Source organism: Centruroides sculpturatus, unplaced genomic scaffold (genome assembly GCF_000671375.1).
Source record: "Centruroides sculpturatus isolate CEXI.00-Female unplaced genomic scaffold, Cexi_2.0 scaffold2013, whole genome shotgun sequence".
Classification (NCBI taxonomy): domain Eukaryota; kingdom Metazoa; phylum Arthropoda; class Arachnida; order Scorpiones; family Buthidae; genus Centruroides; species Centruroides sculpturatus.
Window position 1 is genome coordinate 46,630 of NW_019386308.1, and position 20,133 is coordinate 66,762.

The 20,133-nt window shown below is 30.8% G+C and overlaps 1 protein-coding gene and 1 long non-coding RNA gene across 2 annotated transcripts in view; both read left to right on the plus strand.

Annotated features, from left to right (window-relative positions):
* LOC111614492 (chromobox protein homolog 1-like) overlaps window positions 1-18,724 on the plus strand; it is a 44,795-nt gene extending 26,071 nt beyond the window's left edge. Inside the window, exons 3-4 of the mRNA XM_023355868.1 lie at window positions 14,895-15,005; window positions 18,050-18,724. Coding sequence (XP_023211636.1) covers window positions 14,895-15,005; window positions 18,050-18,200 — 262 coding nt within the window. The 3' untranslated portion in view covers window positions 18,201-18,724. The remainder of the gene's footprint in view (window positions 1-14,894; window positions 15,006-18,049) is intronic.
* On the plus strand, window positions 2,233-5,763 carry LOC111614491. Its single transcript, XR_002754942.1, has 2 exons — window positions 2,233-2,683; window positions 5,598-5,763. It is a non-coding gene; the product is annotated as an uncharacterized LOC111614491 (long non-coding RNA).
* Window positions 18,725-20,133: the final 1,409 nt, after the last annotated feature.

The following is a 20,133-nucleotide window of genomic DNA, read 5'->3' on the forward strand; positions in this document are numbered from 1 at the left end:
CATCGCATTAAATTACAGTATTAAACAATTTTAAATAAAATTATAGTAAAAAAACTAATTTCGTTGTTTTTTTAATTACCTTATTAAAAATGCCTTTTTCAGTTGTATCGGGGTCGCGGGACACTTGGCTTTTACAAAAAGGGGTCGCCACCCGAAAAAGGTTGGGAACCGTTGTCTTATATGAAAAGTTCATTAGTATGAGGATCAGTCTGAAAATAAGTTTCAAGTCTTTTACTGACAGAATTTATTAATCAGAAAAGCAAATAAATTATCAATGGAAAGAGCTACACCTATTCTACTTCTTTACATAGTTTGTCAATATTTAAACACTTACTATATTACTTCACTATTTTGGTAAAGTTGCTTGCATATAACTGTTTCTTGCTGAGCAGCAAAGATGCAAATGTCATAATTGCTCATGTAATGGTGTCCAGACAGTGCCTTTTACAAAGTTGGAAGTAAGTGAAAAAGTTGTGGGACACAAGATCAGTTGCTATTTGTCTGCCACATACTTATGCCAGTCATGAAGCTACTGGCGTCATTGTCACATCATCATTTGCTCTGATGTTTTAACTGGATCCTCAATGAACTGTGTGAATTTCTTTGTGAATTTTCATTTATGATGTCCCATTTGTAGCAGACAACTGCTTGCACTTCATCTTTTGTTCATGTCTCTAAAATGTATTTGTTTGCCATTTGGGACATTCCAATTTTCAATGCTGACTCAGTGCTGATCTTAATGTTTGTTAAAAGTACAGTAGAGCATTCATTATCTGAATCAATTGGGGACTGGGATTGTTCGAAAAATTGATTTTTTAGATAACCTATTATGTATGAAAAAAAATACATTATTAATATACAGGTAGCCCTCGGTTTACGCCGCAGGTCCATTCCTACAAAAGCCGGTGCAAATCAAATTGGTGTAAAATGAACCCATATTTACAGTGAGGTATAGGTTAGGTTATATGCTTATTTTTCACTTATGTGAAAGATAATTTTGTTTATTAATATATTTCAAATTTCATTCTTCNGCTTATTTTTCACTTATGTGAAAGATAATTTTGTTTATTAATATAATTTTATACAAAATACATATAAATTTAATTTTTAAAATGTATTTTATCATAAAATAAAGTGAAATGTTTTTATTAAAAAATTTTAATTTCAGATCTCTTATATTTTTTGGAAAAAGTATCCATCTTTAATTGTTTACATTTTTGTTTTCTTCCATTGAGAATTTCGGAATATGGTTGAAAGGATGCCATGATGCTCCTTTTTACATTTGCACTTCGCTCCCAATCATTGTCTAACTCACAAAGTTCATCTATCAAACTTTCCATAGTTGAAAGGATACGTTAACCTGACGTAGAGCTACAGATGAGCGGAGACACTGATTGGTCAACCACCGGTCGCTGTAGCGCATATATAAGATCAGTTTGAGCAGGAAAATTCAAGGTGGCTAAGGAGAGATATTGTCTGGCCACCGAGAAGTAGATTTGTCTCACTAACAATAGTTTGTGATCGCTGGAAGTGCTACTGTGTTGTAAGGTGTTTTCCTGAATGAACTGATAAGGGATACATTCATTGGTGCTATGGATTAGGATGCCATTTATTGGACTATTAAATTTGATAACTTGACTTGTGGGTACCTAAATGCTTAGTATTTTAATATTAATTTAATGCAAATGTATACATACCGAATAATATTAAACAGAAAAAATAAATATATTTAATAAAAATCTTTGTTTTAATGAATGTACAATGTTGCCGTTCGGTAAATATGTCAACACTGAAATAAAAATTAGTCTGGCATATGGAAAATCGGGGAATTACACTGCAAAATGGTGAATTGCTCAGCAGCATTATTGTGAATCGGCATAAATTGAGCCAGCGTAAACCAAGGGCTATCTGTAGTATATTAGTATATCCCAATAATAGTACAGTAGAGCGTCGTTTATCCAGATCAATTGGAGACTGGGGTTATTCGGATAACTTATTTTTCGGATAACCGATTATGTATGAAAAAATATATTAATCTATCCCATGTTGAAATTTTTCTCCGTTACATGTCGCTTTATGTTGAATTTTCGTCAATGTTAAGCCTAACGAAAATTTTTATAATAATAATCATGGTTACTGTATCGTTAAAAATTATTTCTTTATTTTGTACAAACAAAATATATTGAAAAATATAAAAAGAAAAAAATTATACTTTAGAAGTTAATCTACTATCAAAAACGTTCGATTCAACACGACATAGTCCAACTGGAATGCTTTCGGTTAACCAACGTTTCAGTTGATCAACATTCGGTTAATCGATGCTCTACTGTAGTTCCTTTTTTTCAACATTGAAGTGGTGCTGTTGTCAATGCTGACTCAACACACTCAGCACTCAACAGATATGTTGACAGCTACTTTCCAGTGAATTATGGGTAATTGGAGCGACATTTGAATGAAAAATGGCGACAATGCAGGAGATGTATGTTACTGTCGATAACAAAACATATCACTTTGTGATTGATGAAAAAACAGCAAAAATGATGACGGAAGGTAAGATTTTAAAAAATTGAATATCATTTCAAGTAAGCAATAAATTTATTTTTCATTGTTTTTGTCAGATCACAATTATTTACTAAAATATATAAACTTCAATCTGAGAATCAGAAGCTTTCGGCATCTACAGGTACTGTGCATATTTTATATTAATAACAAATTGAATGTTGTATTTAACCAAATAGATAATTATTGTTTTTATAAATTTTAATGAAATTCTTCTATTTCATTTTTTACATATATATGTTACTGTGAATGACCGATATCTGGTGAATGTCAACATTCTCTGGTGAATGTCAGCATTCACACAGTCGTTTCATGTATGTACGAAATATTTGCTAAATATCATTATTTCTCACTTACACTGGCAAATGTTGACGTTCAGCATGCACTGATGGTGAATGTTGAATAAAAGTATTTTTATTACGTTAAGACAAAAATGCAACTTTTTAATATGCCAAAATAGGAGAAAGCTTAAGTAACAGCACATGTAAATAAACTGTTGAACCTAAAACGAACAGTACATTCTAAATCATTAAAGAAAATAATACAATAATAAACTTACAAATAAAGTATGTGATTGACGTTGTACAATCTTATTTATTGCAACAACTTAAACTGTTATGGCAGTTTGAATTGCACAAGAGTTCCTAGCTTTTACAACTGCGTTTATTCGTGGAACACTTCTTTTTTGCAATGACAGCATGTATAGCCTTGCCCTCCACTTTTCGAATTAGCTGCAGCTGCTTGTCTCAGCGATATTTCTTGAAGAAATCTCATCTTGGAAAGTAACTTTTCTTTACAAATTACGAACTGATTTGTTAATGGTGTCTTTTATTTGGATAGCGCCGATGCCTACCTTACCGACGACCCCTCTCATCCTCCGCCACTCGACCTGACAAACCGATCCCCACTTCACGGGATCAAAAGAACAAAAACGCCATCCAGTGACAAAGTGGGTGGGTTCCACCAAACCGTTGCCGGGAAAAGAGGTACAACCTTGTCTTACCTCCGGCTACCCACAAAGGATTGGGGACAGGCTGTCGCCTCTCTGTCGACATCGGTTTCTCGGATGTCGTTTCGACCTCTACCAAAACTTATCTGTGCTTGTCGACATACACTGGCGATTGTTTGAATTTATAATAATATAACCAAATATTCAGTCTTTCACTGACGTATTTTCCATGTGTCGACATTCATAAGAGAATATCGACATTCTCTAATTTTGGTCTTTCACACAGTAACATATATATATTCAATGATAGAACATTCAACATCTGAGAGATTGGAAACAAATGTACCAGTACAGTAATTGTAAAAGCCTTACTGTCCTTTTTAATTCTAATATTATTTTTAATTGTCTACTTGGGACTTAATTTATTAATAGGACATAATCTGGTGTTTAAATATTGACACAGCAATGAGAGTTAGTTCAGGAAAGAACAAAATTTCTTTATTATAGTAGTAATAGTTTCTGTATACATATTACAAGTGTTTCGGGCTATCATGCCCCTCATCAGCATTACTACTACCACAAACTAAAAAAAAAAAAAAAAACACCAGATATTTAAACACCAGATTATGTCCTATTAATAAATTAAGTCCAAGTAGACAATTAAAAATAATATTAGTACCAGTACAGTCTTTACAACTTTCTGAAACAGAAAGAATTGGTAAGTATATATTAACCCTTTGCCACCACCATTTTGTTTACGTTAATTTTGTAAACTGTCCGAAGGCAATATAGGTCAGTCAGGCGATATTATTTTAAAAATTCACCAAAAATCAAATTATCATTATATTCATATGAAAAAAATTACATACATTTATTAATATTTTTAGTTTTAAATATGTTTTTCAATGCATTTTATTAGAAAAATTTGTAAGAGAAAAATTGCCAATAAAAAAGAAAAATAAAATGTCAGAACTGAAGGTCATAACTTGAGTATTTATAACACGTTGACTTATTATAGCTAAATGAACTTATTATAGTGATATTATTTCATGAATATGCTAAAAATGAAATAAAAAATTATTAGAAAAAATAAATTAAGAGAAAAAAGCATTAATAAAAATTTTTTAAGTCAACAAAACACCACCTGGAGAAAAATATGTAAAACAGACGATAGACAAGATGGTGCTGTCAAGTGCTGACATCTGTTGTTGATAAATTTTATAAAAATCGATTTTTACTAGGATAATGATGAATCGGTACCCTCAAAGTTTTGCTTAACAATGAGGGGTAACGATCATTCAGTACTTTCGGTGGCAAAGTGTTAAATAATAATATACAGTAAGTTTGTAATTATTATATATTGAGATTTTCTTTTAATTAATGCAATTCAAATTGAACAAATAAACATAAATAGCAGCTTTATATTAAATATAGACAATATACATTTATTAGAATAAGTGTTCATAAATTAATTTTTTGATATTTATTTTAATTAATGAATGAAACATTCTGTTACAGTTTATAATTATTAATTTTTTAAAATGTAATAGTCCAAAAAAGTTTTCTTGACAATACCAAAACAGTATGTAGTATTATGTATAATATATCAGATATCATGTTAAAGATTTTGTGTAAATAATATATTAAATTATAGCAAACTATAGTAGAATGCAAAATAAAGATTTTTTTAAAATTTTTAAGCTAATGAATGGACTTGCCAAGCACTGCTGTTACTAATCAATACCAGATTAGAAATGGAGGAAGAATTCCTCAAACTGATGCAAAAATATAAATTATGGCAGAGGATTTCCTGACTATCTTAAACAAAGTGGGTACATATTTCAGTCCACGGGATGCCATACTAAGTAGCGAAATTTAATATGTACAGTACTTACAGGAAAAAATGTAGACAGATCAAAACAGTTCAGTAGTGGTTCCATAAAATGGGAGTATTTCCATAAATTTCCTGAAGTTTATGGAAATAGGTCAAATGTGAATCCCCCAGTAGTTATTTTCAAAGTTCTCTGCCATGCACCTCTGAAAACAATTTTCAGTCATATGAATATGAAAATTTAATTTCTGCTTCCAGTACCTCAAATTCCAGAAGGGAAACAGAATCCACAGAAAGACCACCAAAGAAGGAAAGAACTGGTGATGAACCACCATTGTGGTTTAGAAATTATTTGAAAAAAAGAAATAGAGGACAAAAGAAAAGCAGAGGTAGAAGAACAATGGTGGAATGATTTTAAAAAAAATAGAGGAAGAGAAATTAAAAGGATGAAACAATTAACAGATGTTTTGTTGAAATTGACAGGAAATAAGAAAATGTAAAATATTTGAATATTTTAATAAAATTTTTTCTGTTTTGATGACTCATAAATGTATTTAAGATTTATCAATATACATCTATTCAAAAAATCAAAGCACTTTCAATAATGAACAAAGTTATTAGAATTATGTAATTCACAATTACAAACAACTAAAAGTAATAACAAAATGTTAAATATGTGATTAATATATTCCTGAAACTGGTTCAAACATTTAATATAAATTTTGTTTAAATTATACATTATAAATGCAGATGAACATGGCATCATTGTGATTAAAAATTCACATAATACCAGACAATAATAATAATTACAAACTTGATTTTAATGTATTAATAGAAAAAAAAATAAAAGTAGATTATTTATTTTTCTTTCTTGCTAATTCCATCTTGATACTCTTTTCCAAAATTCTGAGAACTGTTTTGAAAATTATCATTTATAGTACAAGCATCTGGAGGTATATCATTGTATAAAATGCACAAATTATGCAATTCACAACCAGTAGTATTCACTTCTGGAATCAAATCCCTTCAAAACATATGTAGATGTTTTAGCCTTCTAAATCTGCCAAATAATTGTCCAAATGCTTGTTCAATAACAATTCTAGTTGAACTAAGAATTTTATTGTAATATTTTAAAATAATTTTTAAGTTTCCATTGTAACCATAAGGAGTTAATTTTTTGGATAATGGATATGCACTATCACTTTTTTTTGAATTTTCACAAATTTCTGAAATTATCACAATTTTCTGAAATCATCTTACAATGTTTCATCTTTAGAAAGAGAGGACTTCTTTGGAAAACTCTGGCATCATTTGATGAGCCTGACCAACCAGCAAATACATCTATAAATTTTAATTTTGCATCACATACAGCCTGTAGAATGACTGAAGTGAAATTTTTTCTGTTGAAATGTGCAACCTTTTCTTTTTTGGGGGCTGTAAATGGAATATGAGTTCCATCAATACAGCTAAAACTCCAGGAAAACTGTTGCACCCTCTCATTTCATTAAACTCTTTAACAGTTCTTTCGATTTCTTCTTCTCTAGGTCACTGGATAACTCTCTCTGCTATTTGCATTATATCCTTACAGAATGCAACAAATTCTCTGTGGGCATGGCCCTGTTCAATGCCAAATCTGTCAGCAACACCTCAAAGATTCTTGGTTGCCAATAACCATAATGATGATAATATGGAATCTTCTTTTTTCATTGCTGGCTTTCTTTTAGTAGGCTCTGAAATAATCATCTGCATCAAATGCTGAAACAAAAATAAAATTTCTTAAAATGGTGATTGTTTCTTAAATATTGTTTCATTTGACACATAAACGAAATATTTTAGGTAAAATTTTATATATATATAAATTTTTTTTAAAGTTTCAAAACAGGTAAATTTTTGAAAATTAAACGCTTCTATCCTTTGTGAAAATAATTACAGTAAAATATTTGACAAAGTAAACAGATAATTATAATTTTAGCACTTTTACATACCTCAACTGTTGATTGACTCAAATGAAAGTGAGATTTAAAATCTTCCATAGAATATAAAGGAACTATCACTTCTACATATCCTATTATTTTAGCCTTCTTTCTCTTTGTTTTCTTGCACAGCTGCTACATTTACATGTAGAAACAGGTTGTCATCATCTTTGTGTTTCATTTTTCTTTTGAATGAAATCATTGCGTTGTCATTAAAAATATCGCAAAATGCTATAAGCTATAACAGCAGAAGAAGTGATACCCTTCTCCATCTTGCTGAGAATGGAATTATGGGAACTAAGCACTTCGTACTCAAAGTTGGAATGTTGTTGATGACATCAAATTGTTGACTTCAACACTCATACAGCACAGTATGGATTAGTCTTTGCTGAACAAATTCAAAGTAGTTTATTTTGTCATTTCTGAACAAAGACTGAAATACAAATGGCAAATTCTCTGTCTGAGGCAATCGTCGAAAGTCACGTGCCTTACCACATGATTTTCTTACATCTTTTCAATAAAAGCCTTTTCATGACTCTTTTAATACTTTGCCTAAATTGTATTTGTATTTGTCATTCTATATAATGCTTAGGGAAAGTGTATATAATAATAACATAATTTGGATACTTCATACTTTGTGCAAAAACAGGCATTTTATACATTGCCAGTAGCATATATACAAATATAAATATCTGTAAGCCTAATAGTTGTATTAAAACCAAACAATTTCCAAGTTAGATTAAGCTACATAATTATTAATAATAGAAATAATATAGCCTGATCTAATCTGGCAGTTGTTTGGCTTGACTATTTGATTATATTATAATCAAATAGTCAAGCCAAACAACTGCCAGATTAGATTGGGCTATATTACTGATTAAAAAGGAATGCAATAAATTTTTTCATTGTTTAATCTTATGCCTTAAATTATTACAGATTGATTTGAGAAGGTTGGGATCAAAGAAATTAAAATGGGAAATATTTGTTATATCCTAAAGCATGCAATATTTAGATAAGCAGTTTGGCTACCCTTAATATAGTACAGTAAGACCCTGCTTAATGGTGGGGGGAGTGCATTCCTAGACGACAAAGTGCTAAATGAAAGTGTTAAATGAGGTCATTTTAACATAGGTTAAATAGGAAAAGGGGAACACATGATCAAAAATAAACAGATTTTATAAAGAATCTTCACACACCAGATCAATGTAAAATAATCTCTCAACAAACCTTTAACTGGTGGGAAAAAAATATAAGTAATACTACACACAAACGTTTTCGAATCCCTCCCTGGGTCCTTTCTCAAGCAAAGATTAGTCCGTAAAAATTCGTTAGAACGAAGACCAGCAGAACAAAATTCTTCCAAACTGCAACATTCGAAAAACAAATTATTTAGAACCATATTTCAAATATCAAAATTCAAAAAAACCAAGGTGAATCGCGTTCATTCCGGTATTCGTAATCCAAAGTCATTACGTAATGCTCGGTTTTTTTTTATGATTGCATTTTATGCATTTTATAAATTAAATAAAAATAAAAGATCATATCGGCAGGTTTGATGTTTTAATACCCTAATTATTATACGTATTTATTAATGTGAATTGTCATTCTGGAGTAGGGCCTGCCACGCCAGAGACAGGGTAATTTCATCCCTCGAATTGATGGGAGCAGATGTGTTGTATGCTTTGCATATTTCCATTTGTTCCAACCACTGGAGGTGGTCCGTAAAAGATGTGGTAATAAGGAGTTTGGCGTTGTCGAAGTCCGCAGAGATCTCTGGGTCCGAAGCATACAAAGATAACGATGTAGAACCCCTGTTGTGTAGGATGTCCCGTTGGTGCTCTGTCCATCTGACACCAATAGCACGTTTAGTAGCGCCAATGTAGACCAATTTCCTATTAAATCTATGGTCCGTGAGGGGGACAGCGTACACCCCGGTAGCTCGTCTTCATTAGGTTTGTCTTTTTCATTGCGCAGAAGCCTAAACAAAGACGAGCATCTTCTGAATGCTAAGCATAATCCTTGTTGTTTAGCGATTTTTTTGAAAGAAGGATGTCAAGAATGGGTTAAAATGATGATGTCATCGATGTATCGCTTGTACAATATGATGTCTCCATAAAAATATCATACAATATGGTCGTGTCTCCATAAAAATATCATACAATATGGTCGTGTCTCCATAAAAACATCATTTTATGGAGACACGATCCAGACATCCCTCTTTGTGAATCAGATGAACGACAATCAGCATGGCCTTGCCATAGAGCTGGAGCAACGTAGTAATTCCTCGGTCTATTTTCTGGACTTGAATATTGCATTTGGAGGAGATACCATATACACATCTATTTACTGCAAGACATGTCACTTCCCAATGTATATTCCAGCGAACTCCTGTGATCTGTTCAGATATAAGATGGCGGCGTTTAGAGCTCTTGTTAAAAGGGCCCACACCCACTGTTCTACACAGGAGGCTTTAGTTCAAGAATTGAGCTATGTACATAGATCGCCAGACAACATGGATTCAACCACATCATTCATAAATTATCATAACAATTTAGCATCGGTCTCCCACCTACTCCTCCACATAATAGTGATAATGTGGAACAAGACCATCGCATCGTCCCAGTCACCTACAACCCATTCTTGACATTCTTCTTTCAAAAAATTGCTAAACAACAAGGATTATGCTTAGCATTCAGAAGATGCCCGTCTTTGTTTAGGCTTCTGCGCAATGAAAAAGACAAACCTAATGAAGACGAGCTACCGGGGTGTACGCTGTCCCCCTCACGGACCATAGATTTAATAGGAAATTGGTCTACATTGGCGCTACTAAACGTGCTATTGGTGTCAGATGGACAGAGCACCAACGGGACATCCTACACAACAGGGGTTCTACATCGTTATCTTTGTATGCTTCGGACCCAGAGATCTCTGCGGACTTCGACAACGCCAAACTCCTTATTACCACATCTTTTACGGACCACCTCCAGTGGTTGGAACAAATGGAAATATGCAAAGCATACAACACATCTGCTCCCATCAATTCGAGGGATGAAATTACCCTGTCTCTGGCGTGGCAGGCCCTACTCCAGAATGACAATTCACATTAATAAATACGTATAATAATTAGGGTATTAAAACATCAAACCTGCCGATATGATCTTTTATTTTTATTTAATTTATAAAATGCATAAAATGCAATCATAAAAAAAAACCGAGCATTACGTAATGACTTTGGATTACGAATACCGGAATGAACGCGATTCACCTTGGTTTTTTTGAATTTTGATATTTGAAATATGGTTCTAAATAATTTGTTTTTCGAATGTTGCAGTTTGGAAGAATTTTGTTCTGCTGGTCTTCGTTCTAACGAATTTTTACGGACTAATCTTTGCTTGAGAAAGGACCCAGGGAGGGATTCGAAAACGTTTGTGTGTAGTATTACTCATATTTTTTTTCCACTGGTTAAAGGTTTGTTGAGAGATTATATTAAACAGATTTTACTTTATTATTTTTACATTAATTTGTATAATAATATATTATTATATTATTATACAAATTAATATAATGACAAATGACACTACAAGATAAAGTCTTGTAGTGTCATTTGTCATTTTTTTCTTTCATTAATTAATTAATTAATTAAGCAAATGTCGGTAGCAGAAGATTACATCCAAAATGCCTTGTTTTGCTTTTGCACTCCTTTCAAAATCTGGATCATTCACTACAATTTGATCAATGATTTCAGTTATCGTTACCAAATTTTTACTAAGGAAACCTGTAGAGAAATTTTTTCGGTTCTTCATTTTCAGAATCCCTATTTTCCAGTTCTACATGAATTCCTTGTTCTGCCAGTTCTTGAAGGTTGTCATTGGTAAGGCTTTCACTATAAACCTGCAGTAACTCCTCAATATCTTGCTTGTCTACATCTCCTAGTCCTGATGTATTGATTAGGTTTACAATTTGGTCAACCTAACAATACAGCAATAGGCTCTTCTCATTGAGAATTTTTGGATACCTCCAGCCATCACTTCTTCCACACTCAGTTTATGCATTTATCAGTTAATTCTTGCCAAGTGAAGTTGATATTGCCTACGGTATCCACGATGTTATATTTTTTTCCAAAATTGCAAAAAAATAAACATAGATTTAAGGGAAGTACAGTGCTACGACAAATTGCCACCTTTTGCTGATTGGTTTGTGTTCATAAATAATCATATTATATACAACTCAATTGAATGCTGCAATAATTTGAATTAGCATAAATTTTGACCTTTATTTTAGGCTTCGAGGAGATCATATTATATCAAATCATCGTTAAGCGGGGTCTTACTGTATATCAGAAATGAGAACCATATTCTATATTGAACTGTTATTTTATATAATGGATATGTATTCCCTTATATTTAATTAAATAGGATCTAGAAGAGCTGCCAGCAGTTTGGCCATCTTGGTACTATATGGAAATTTGTTAATAAATAAGTTTATGTTCAATAGGTTTATTGTTACTATGCTTAATTGTAATTTTCTTTAAACAAAATATGATTTTTGCTTTCAAATAAAATTTGTTTAAATATAAATTTCTTAATATTTAAAATTAATTCATTCCATTTTGTTAATTCTGTATATATTATATGTATAAATATGTAGTTCTGAAAATTCATCCCTCGAATTGATGGGAGCAGATGTGTTGTATGCTTTGCATATTTCCATTTGTTCCAACCACTGGAGGTGGTCCGTAAAAGATGTGGTAATAAGGAGTTTGGCGTTGTCGAAGTCCGCAGAGATCTCTGGGTCCGAAGCATACAAAGATAACGATGTAGAACCCCTGTTGTGTAGGATGTCCCGTTGGTGCTCTGTCCATCTGACACCAATAGCACGTTTAGTAGCGCCAATGTAGACCAATTTCCTATTAAATCTATGGTCCGTGAGGGGGACAGCGTACACCCCGGTAGCTCGTCTTCATTAGGTTTGTCTTTTTCATTGCGCAGAAGCCTAAACAAAGACGAGCATCTTCTGAATGCTAAGCATAATCCTTGTTGTTTAGCGATTTTTTTGAAAGNGCTTGTACTAAAAAAATTGGCAAATGAGTTAGTTTGTTTTTTACTTATGTAAATGCATTTGTGTAATTAGAATTAAGATGGTATGAGAAGTTAAATTCACAAAAAAGTGTTATATGTATTATTGCTTATGTATTCACTATTGTTCTAAGACTAGTAAACAATTATACAATCTAAATCTAAATAAATAAACATTTTTTGAAAAATACACTTTGAGTAGTGACTTGGATTTGGAAAAAAACCTGTGAATTTAATTATGTATAAAAACATTTTAAAATTAACAGGGTGTTAAATTTTATATGATATACTGACTGGAAATTTTGTCAAATTGAGGTTTTACTGTATTATGTTCATTATTTGAAAAAAGATTAATTTAAATTATAATTATTTTCTAAATATCTTTTATTGTTTTACTATTGTTGATAAAATATTATTATTATTCAGAAAATAAATACATTTACTCTAATGTATTAAATGTTTTGAACACATTATTATAACTTCTGATTAATCATAATAGAAAATAAAAACACTTAAAACTGTAATATTTTCATTGATATCATCATATAATTTACATTTTTCAGGAGAAATTAAAACATTTTAATATATATCACAGAATAAAATGTAAAACATCTTTTCTTGTATGAGAAGCTGGGGGTTAGAGAGTAAAGCTCTAAACCACTTTGATCAGCATTGGGTTGGTAAAACCCACTCACATGGTCACTGGATGGCTAGGATGGCTATCAGTTGAGTGGGGAGGTTGAAGATAATTCAATAGGGTGACTGGTTTGAACAATTGGAGTCACTGCCAGTTTAACTAAAAATAACTTTAATTAATAGGAAAATAAAGCGATGTACAATAACTAGTTACGATTACAATTATACATATAACGTATAGCACACTCATCTCTGTACGATCCAATATTTATGGGATATATACAGCCTCTAAACTGAAGATTTAAGTCAACCGAGAGAGAGTTTACATAAATCAGTTAACTATCATACCTCTTTGCCGTAATGGCTGTTGTTTTCAGAGAGAAATTATCTGTGGAGGACTGAGAGACATTTGGAAAGACGCACAAATCACCAAAAACAAAGGTAATCCTTGGGGACTATGGTGGGATGAATGTGTTGTCGTCTTCTGAGTATGTCCACCCTGACGATTGGGTATCCAACAGTTATATCCCTCTCTGGTGTGAGAATTTGGTCTCGTGACTTTATGTTTTATAGTGATGACACCTTCAGCGTGTCATAGATGGCTAGGGCAGTGGGAATCTGACTTGCTGTCAGACTCACACAGTGAAATTGTTTAAGTTTTGAAACTTTCTCAGATCAATGAGAGGGGGAAGGGACTTGTTGCATCAAAGACCCCCTCTTTTAACATAAGTTTCTTAGTCGATTCTTTATTAAACTAACACCTACTTGTCTGTTTCCTAATTCCGTGCGAAACGGATGGGAACATAGAAAAGTTTTTAATAACATGAATTTCCATTAGAAATTATAATAAAGCAGCTCCCAGTTTCTCACACTTACGTATTTTACAGATGTACTTAAATTACTATTTTAATAATATTTTAGTAATCTGTAGTCATCTGTTTTTGTGTGGCCCCTGGCACTGTTTCATATTTGCTTTATTTTTCAAGTACAAGTCAGTTGAGTACTATTTGCTACTTACATCTTGGCAATAACTGTAATGGATTTTTTCATCTAAATATGTATGTCAAATATTTACATTATTATTTACAAGTGTATTTTATGTTAAAATGGTCATTGGGGAAATTTGGACTATATTAAATATAAAGTGTTTGTAAACAGAACTTTTCTTTAACAAACATAAGGTTCAGATTTGATTTACAATTTACTGATAAATTGTAAATTTGATAAATTTTAGAAAAATTTGGTCAAATTTTCAACAACACTAGCATTTACTTTAAACTTTGTGTTGGCTCAAGCAAAAAGTTGTCAATAGATCAGAAGTGAAACTACCAGAAAGTGAAATAAGTCATAACAGATTGGTTGATTTCATTTTTTTTTAATGAAAATGATATTTGATTAAAAGTGGGAAAAGCTTGCATTAATTTTAAATATTTCTTTATATACAGAAAATATTATATTNAAATAATTAATTTTAAAGTTATTTATAAACAGGAGTTACTCGTGAAATTATATGGCATTATTTTGTATGAGTGAAAGTCTTTCAATACCATGAAATGCACTTTATCGCATCAAAATTTAAAGATCAAAACCGTTAGTACAAGTGTACTGGATACAAGTAAACATTCGTCAGAAACGATCTGTTTTGGATACGCATCACAAATCATTAAAATGAAATCAGAGCCAATCCTGTAAATCAGGCTTCTCCTTTTAACCGAATTACTTAAAGCTCCATTCACCATCACGCGTTGAATACTAATAAAGTACCAAATGCTGAATTTTTAACTGGTAATAATATATTTTTAATCATTTTAGATTAAATTATTCTGTTTCCATTAATACCGATTGATAAATTTAATATATTGTTAGTCTTAATTGTATTTACAGGAAGATAATAGACCAAGAGGTTTTGATAGAGGACTTGAACCAGAACGGGTGATTGGAGCAACTGATTCAAGTGGAGAACTAATGTTTTTAATAAAATGGTAAATGAATTTTATAGTGTATGTATTTATAATAATAAATAAATAAAATCTAACTGGAGAATAAGAAACAGTAGTGAAACAGAATACCTTGTAACATCAGCAGTAGATTTAATAAATAATAACGTTTTTGACCTCATACAATAGTCCTTTCTCAGTGAATTACACCATTTAAAATAAAAGAACAAGAATATCAAATTCAACAAAAATAATTTAAAAATTAAAAATTGTTCTAAAGAGAACACAATCATGGGGGGAAAAGCACAGCATCTCATTGTTGTGACCAGTTGAGGTGATCTTTGGTTTGGTTTAACCAGGCTTGTTTGTGCGAGGGCATCAGTGAGGTGCAAACTACTGATTGTCTTGCATACAGCTTGCCTTCATGTAGCCATCTGTAAACAGTTTGCTGAGATACTGCTCTTTCTGTTGACGCTGCAAGGTCTGAAGCAAGCTGATGTGCCGTGATTGATCTGTAGCATCATGCTTGTAGACATAGAAAATGGTCATCTTGAGCAGTTGAGACTCTTGGGTGTCCACTTACTAGTCTTTGCAATATTGTTCCTTCACTTTGATGTTGGTTCCACAGGTGACTAATTACAGAAGCTATTGAAATTTAGGAATTGGATTACTTCTGACTGTTGCTGGTCCCCTTTGAAACTTCTTATTGCCTCTCATCACCTGTTGGCACTCAGATGATGATAGCCAAATTTTGAAAAATGAGTAGATATCTAGAGTTTCCTTCTGGGTTCCATAAAGTTGAGATACATGCTCTGAACAAAACAGGCCATTTTTATACCTGCCACATTTCCTTCTTAAAAATGTTGCTATGCAAAATTTTTTGTGGACTAGTTTCCTCATGTATATGTTACTGTGAATGACCGATATCTGGCGAATGTCAACATTCTCAGGTGAATGTCAGCATTCACACAGTCGTTTCGTGTATGTATGAAATATTTGCTAAATATCATTATTTCTCACTTACACCGGCAAATGTCGACATTCAGCATGCACTGATGGTGAACGTTGAATAAAAATATTTTTATTACGTTAAGACAAAAATGCAACTTTTTAATATGTCAAAATAGGAGAAAGCTTAAGTAACGGCACATGTAAAAAAACTGTTGAACGTAAAATGAACAGTACATTCTAAATCATTAAAGAAAATACAATAATAAACTTACAAATAAATTATGTGATTGACATTGTACAATCATATTTATTGCAATAACTTAAACTGTTATGGCACTTTGAGTCCCTTGCTTTTACAACTGCGTTTATTCGTGGAACACCTTTTCTTGCAAAAACAGCGTGTACAGTCGACCACCCTATAACACTGTAGATAATTCCACGTTATATGAATTCCATGTTGTACGAGTCACTTAGATTTTACAAATACATGATACGTTCACAGTCCAGCACATGTATTTGTAAAATCTAAGTGACTTGTACAACATGGAATTCATATAACACGGAATTATCTACAGTGTTATAGTGGGGTCTACTGTATAGCCTTACCCTCCACTTTTCGAATTAGCTGTAACTGCTTCTCTCAGTGATATTTCTTGAGAAGAAATCTCATCTATGAAAAGTAACTTTTCTTTACAAATTACGAACTGATTACGTGATTACGAATTGATCTGTTAATGGTGTCTTTTATTCAGATATTGACGACGTTTTACCGATGACCCCCTCTCATCCTCCGTTACTCAACCTGACTAACCGATCCCCACCTCACAGGATCAAAAGAACAAAAACACCATTTAGTGACAAAGTGGGCTATTTCCACCAAACCATTGCCAGGAAAAGAGGTACGATCTTGTCTTACCTCTGACTACCCACAAAGGATTTGGCGACAGACTGTCGCCTCTCTGTCGACATCGGCTTTTCGGGTGTCATTTCGACCTCCACTAAAGCTTATCTGTACTTGTCAACATACACGGCGATTGTTCGAATGTATAATAATATAACCAAATATTCGGTCTTTCACCGACATATTTTGTATGTGTTAACATTCACTGGAGAATATCGACATTCTCTAATTTCGGTCTTTCACAGTAACATATACACTTATCGTGTGTGCAAATTTTTTTGGCTACACATTGTTTCTTTTGCCAAATATGCTAATTTTTCACTTTGTTGCTTAACTTTTGGATACAAGTGTAATTTTTTATTCAAAATATGAGTGGTTTGATTATGTAGTAATTAAAATTATTTGTTATTTGCTCTAACTGAAATTACCTTGACATGATGAACATATCAAAGCCATGTGATTAAAATGTCATTAAATCAAAACAAATTCTCCTGAAACTGTTGCTTTAAACATATCATTTTCAGAACAAAAATATTGTTAACTGGCAAATTTTTTTAAATATACTAATAAAATTTCATACATATATCAAATAAAACTTTAACAAAAGTAGAGATGTAAATAATATGTAATCAGTATAGGGAAAAATAAGATTGAGGCTGTGCAGCAAAATAGAGAAATTTGGGAGAAAGAGCAAAGTCAGAAAATTGCAATCTTATTAGAAATATATTAAACTTTAATTCATTGTAATACACTTCTCCTTGGTTTTATTATAATTATTATTATTAGTTTCAGTTTTTATTGCATATCAGTTTCTTTTTGTACTGGATGATTATAGAACTGTGTTACCATTTGTGTAATTTTCAGAACTTTTTTCCAAAAATCATAACTTAAAATCTGTGTGTGATAGAGATAAACTGAAAAGTTTTCTAGATCAACTTTTTGTGCTAATTACAAAAGGACTTTCAATTCTGGTTGTTAATAAAATATTCAATTTATAAACTAGTGTTATGCTTTATTATTTTCTTTCATATTTGTGTAAAATTTTAAATAAAAGTTAAGTTAAAATTAAATAAAATTGAAGTTCATTGTTAATTTTAAAGTTCATTAATGAGTTAAAATTTAGTAAAAGTTTATTGAGTTAATTTTGTATAAGTTTGAACATTTTTGTATCAATAATAATTAAATAGTAAGTAATGTATCATATCATTATTAATATTTTCATATTTATTTGTTAAAGGAAAGGAAGTGATGAAGCAGATTTAGTACCTGCAAGAATTGCAAATGTTAAATGTCCACAGATTGTTATCCAGTTTTATGAAGAAAGGTTAACATGGCATACTAACACTGCTCATGAAGAAGAAGAAGATAAAACTGAAAAAGAATCATAACCATTGTTACTTTTATCTAAATTAAAATAGAACCAGGGAAGTTTTAATTGAAAATTTTCTCCAAGCAATGTCATTGTAAATACCTAATATCATTAGCATTGAAATTTTAACTCATCCTGAATGTTTGATTTTTTCCTAACACAACTCATCTGTTTTTGTTTTGACCAATGTCCTATACTATTTTTTTCTTCTTATTTTAACATCTCCATACATGTAAGAAGTGATATGTCTGATTGTAAACTCATCCTAAGTATTTTTCCACCAAAATTTTAATTGTTTTATTTAAAAGAATAACTGAATACAAAAATACATATGTATAGGAATTGTTTATTTTATAGTTGTAGAACCAATTTTAAAGCTAGATTTTTCAGTTAGTATAAAAAGTTTGATTCAAATGAAAGAGCTGAAAACAGGATAAATTCTAAAAGATTACATATACAAAAAATTAATACATTAATTGTGATAGTATCCACTTATCATAATTTATCTTTAATTAATTAATGAACTTGATTACTAAAAATCCTAAATTTAAGTTTATTAATTAATATTTTTTAAAAATCATATGTAATATAATTTTCAAAATAACAAAAATATTTTTATAGTTTCAAAAATTTTACTAGAGCTTTTCATTATTATTTCTGGTTTAACTGATTTTAATGTTATTACTTTAATATCCATAGTAATTTTCATTTCCTTTTAATAAATACTTGATTTGTTTTTAAATCTGTTTTTACTAAAATTATAATGTTTTTATGTTTGATTTATTTTCTAGCTAACTAATCCTTAACTTCCATATAATTCTTATGGAAAAAAATTTATACCATGACCAGATAAATTAAATACGGCAGTTCCTGACATTTTGTGATTTATACATTGTATTTTTTAAAGTCAAAAGTATTCTTAGAAAGAATTTTGATTTTAAATTTCAAGAATTTCCTCACTGTTCTATTCAATTTGGTGCTAAATGGGAAATAATGGTGCTCTTACTGTTTTTTTGGAGTTTCTTTGAAATGTTTTAGAAGCATATTCTAATAACTCATTTATATTATATAATCTTAACATATTAATGAAGCTATCTACAGCCATTGTATATTGAAGTGTATCATGCTTCAACACTGAGGTTTTTAACTAAAATATGCTATCTTAAACAGAAAGTTTGATAATCAATACCCAAAAATTGATATATCTTATAATTTTTAAAATGTACTTTTAGAAATAATCCTGTCTTGAGTCTAATTCATATTTTTGTTTTTAAAATTTAATTAAAAATGAAAAATAATAATTTTTTTTTTCTTTACAATTATAAAATAATACATTCTTATATACATTTTTGCTTTTGTCTTTCTTTTTTAAATGTGTATGGAACCAGATATTGATATAAATTTACCATTGGCTTTATGAATGGTGTTCTTAGTTTTAGTTTTAATTATCAATTGATATGTATTGTGCCTTTATAGAACATAGTACTGTTGTGAATAAAATAAGACATTTGCATGTCGTGATTGTTCGTAAATAGTATTTGTTGGTCATTGTATTTTGTATATCAGTTCCGTAAAGTTGAACATTTTCTTGCTTTAGTTTTAACCAAGAAAATTCATCTTGAGACAAAAATAACAAACTACTTATGATGTAATGTGCATTGTATTGAATATATCAATATGTAGGAGTAAATATTGTGACTTTTATCGGTAAAAATCAATGCTATCTGAATTTTTTCATATGGCTAATTTGATTATATGTAAAATGTTTTGTGTTCAGTTTAAAATACTGTTTCAATTTTTTTTATATCAAAGTTTTTGTGCAGTATATTAAAAAACAATTTTGATTAATCATCAAATTTTGTTTATTATTTTAATTCGCATGCTACATTTTTCAGATATATTCTCATATTGAAACTTCTATTTTCACCATTTGTTCTTTGCTTAAAACAGTA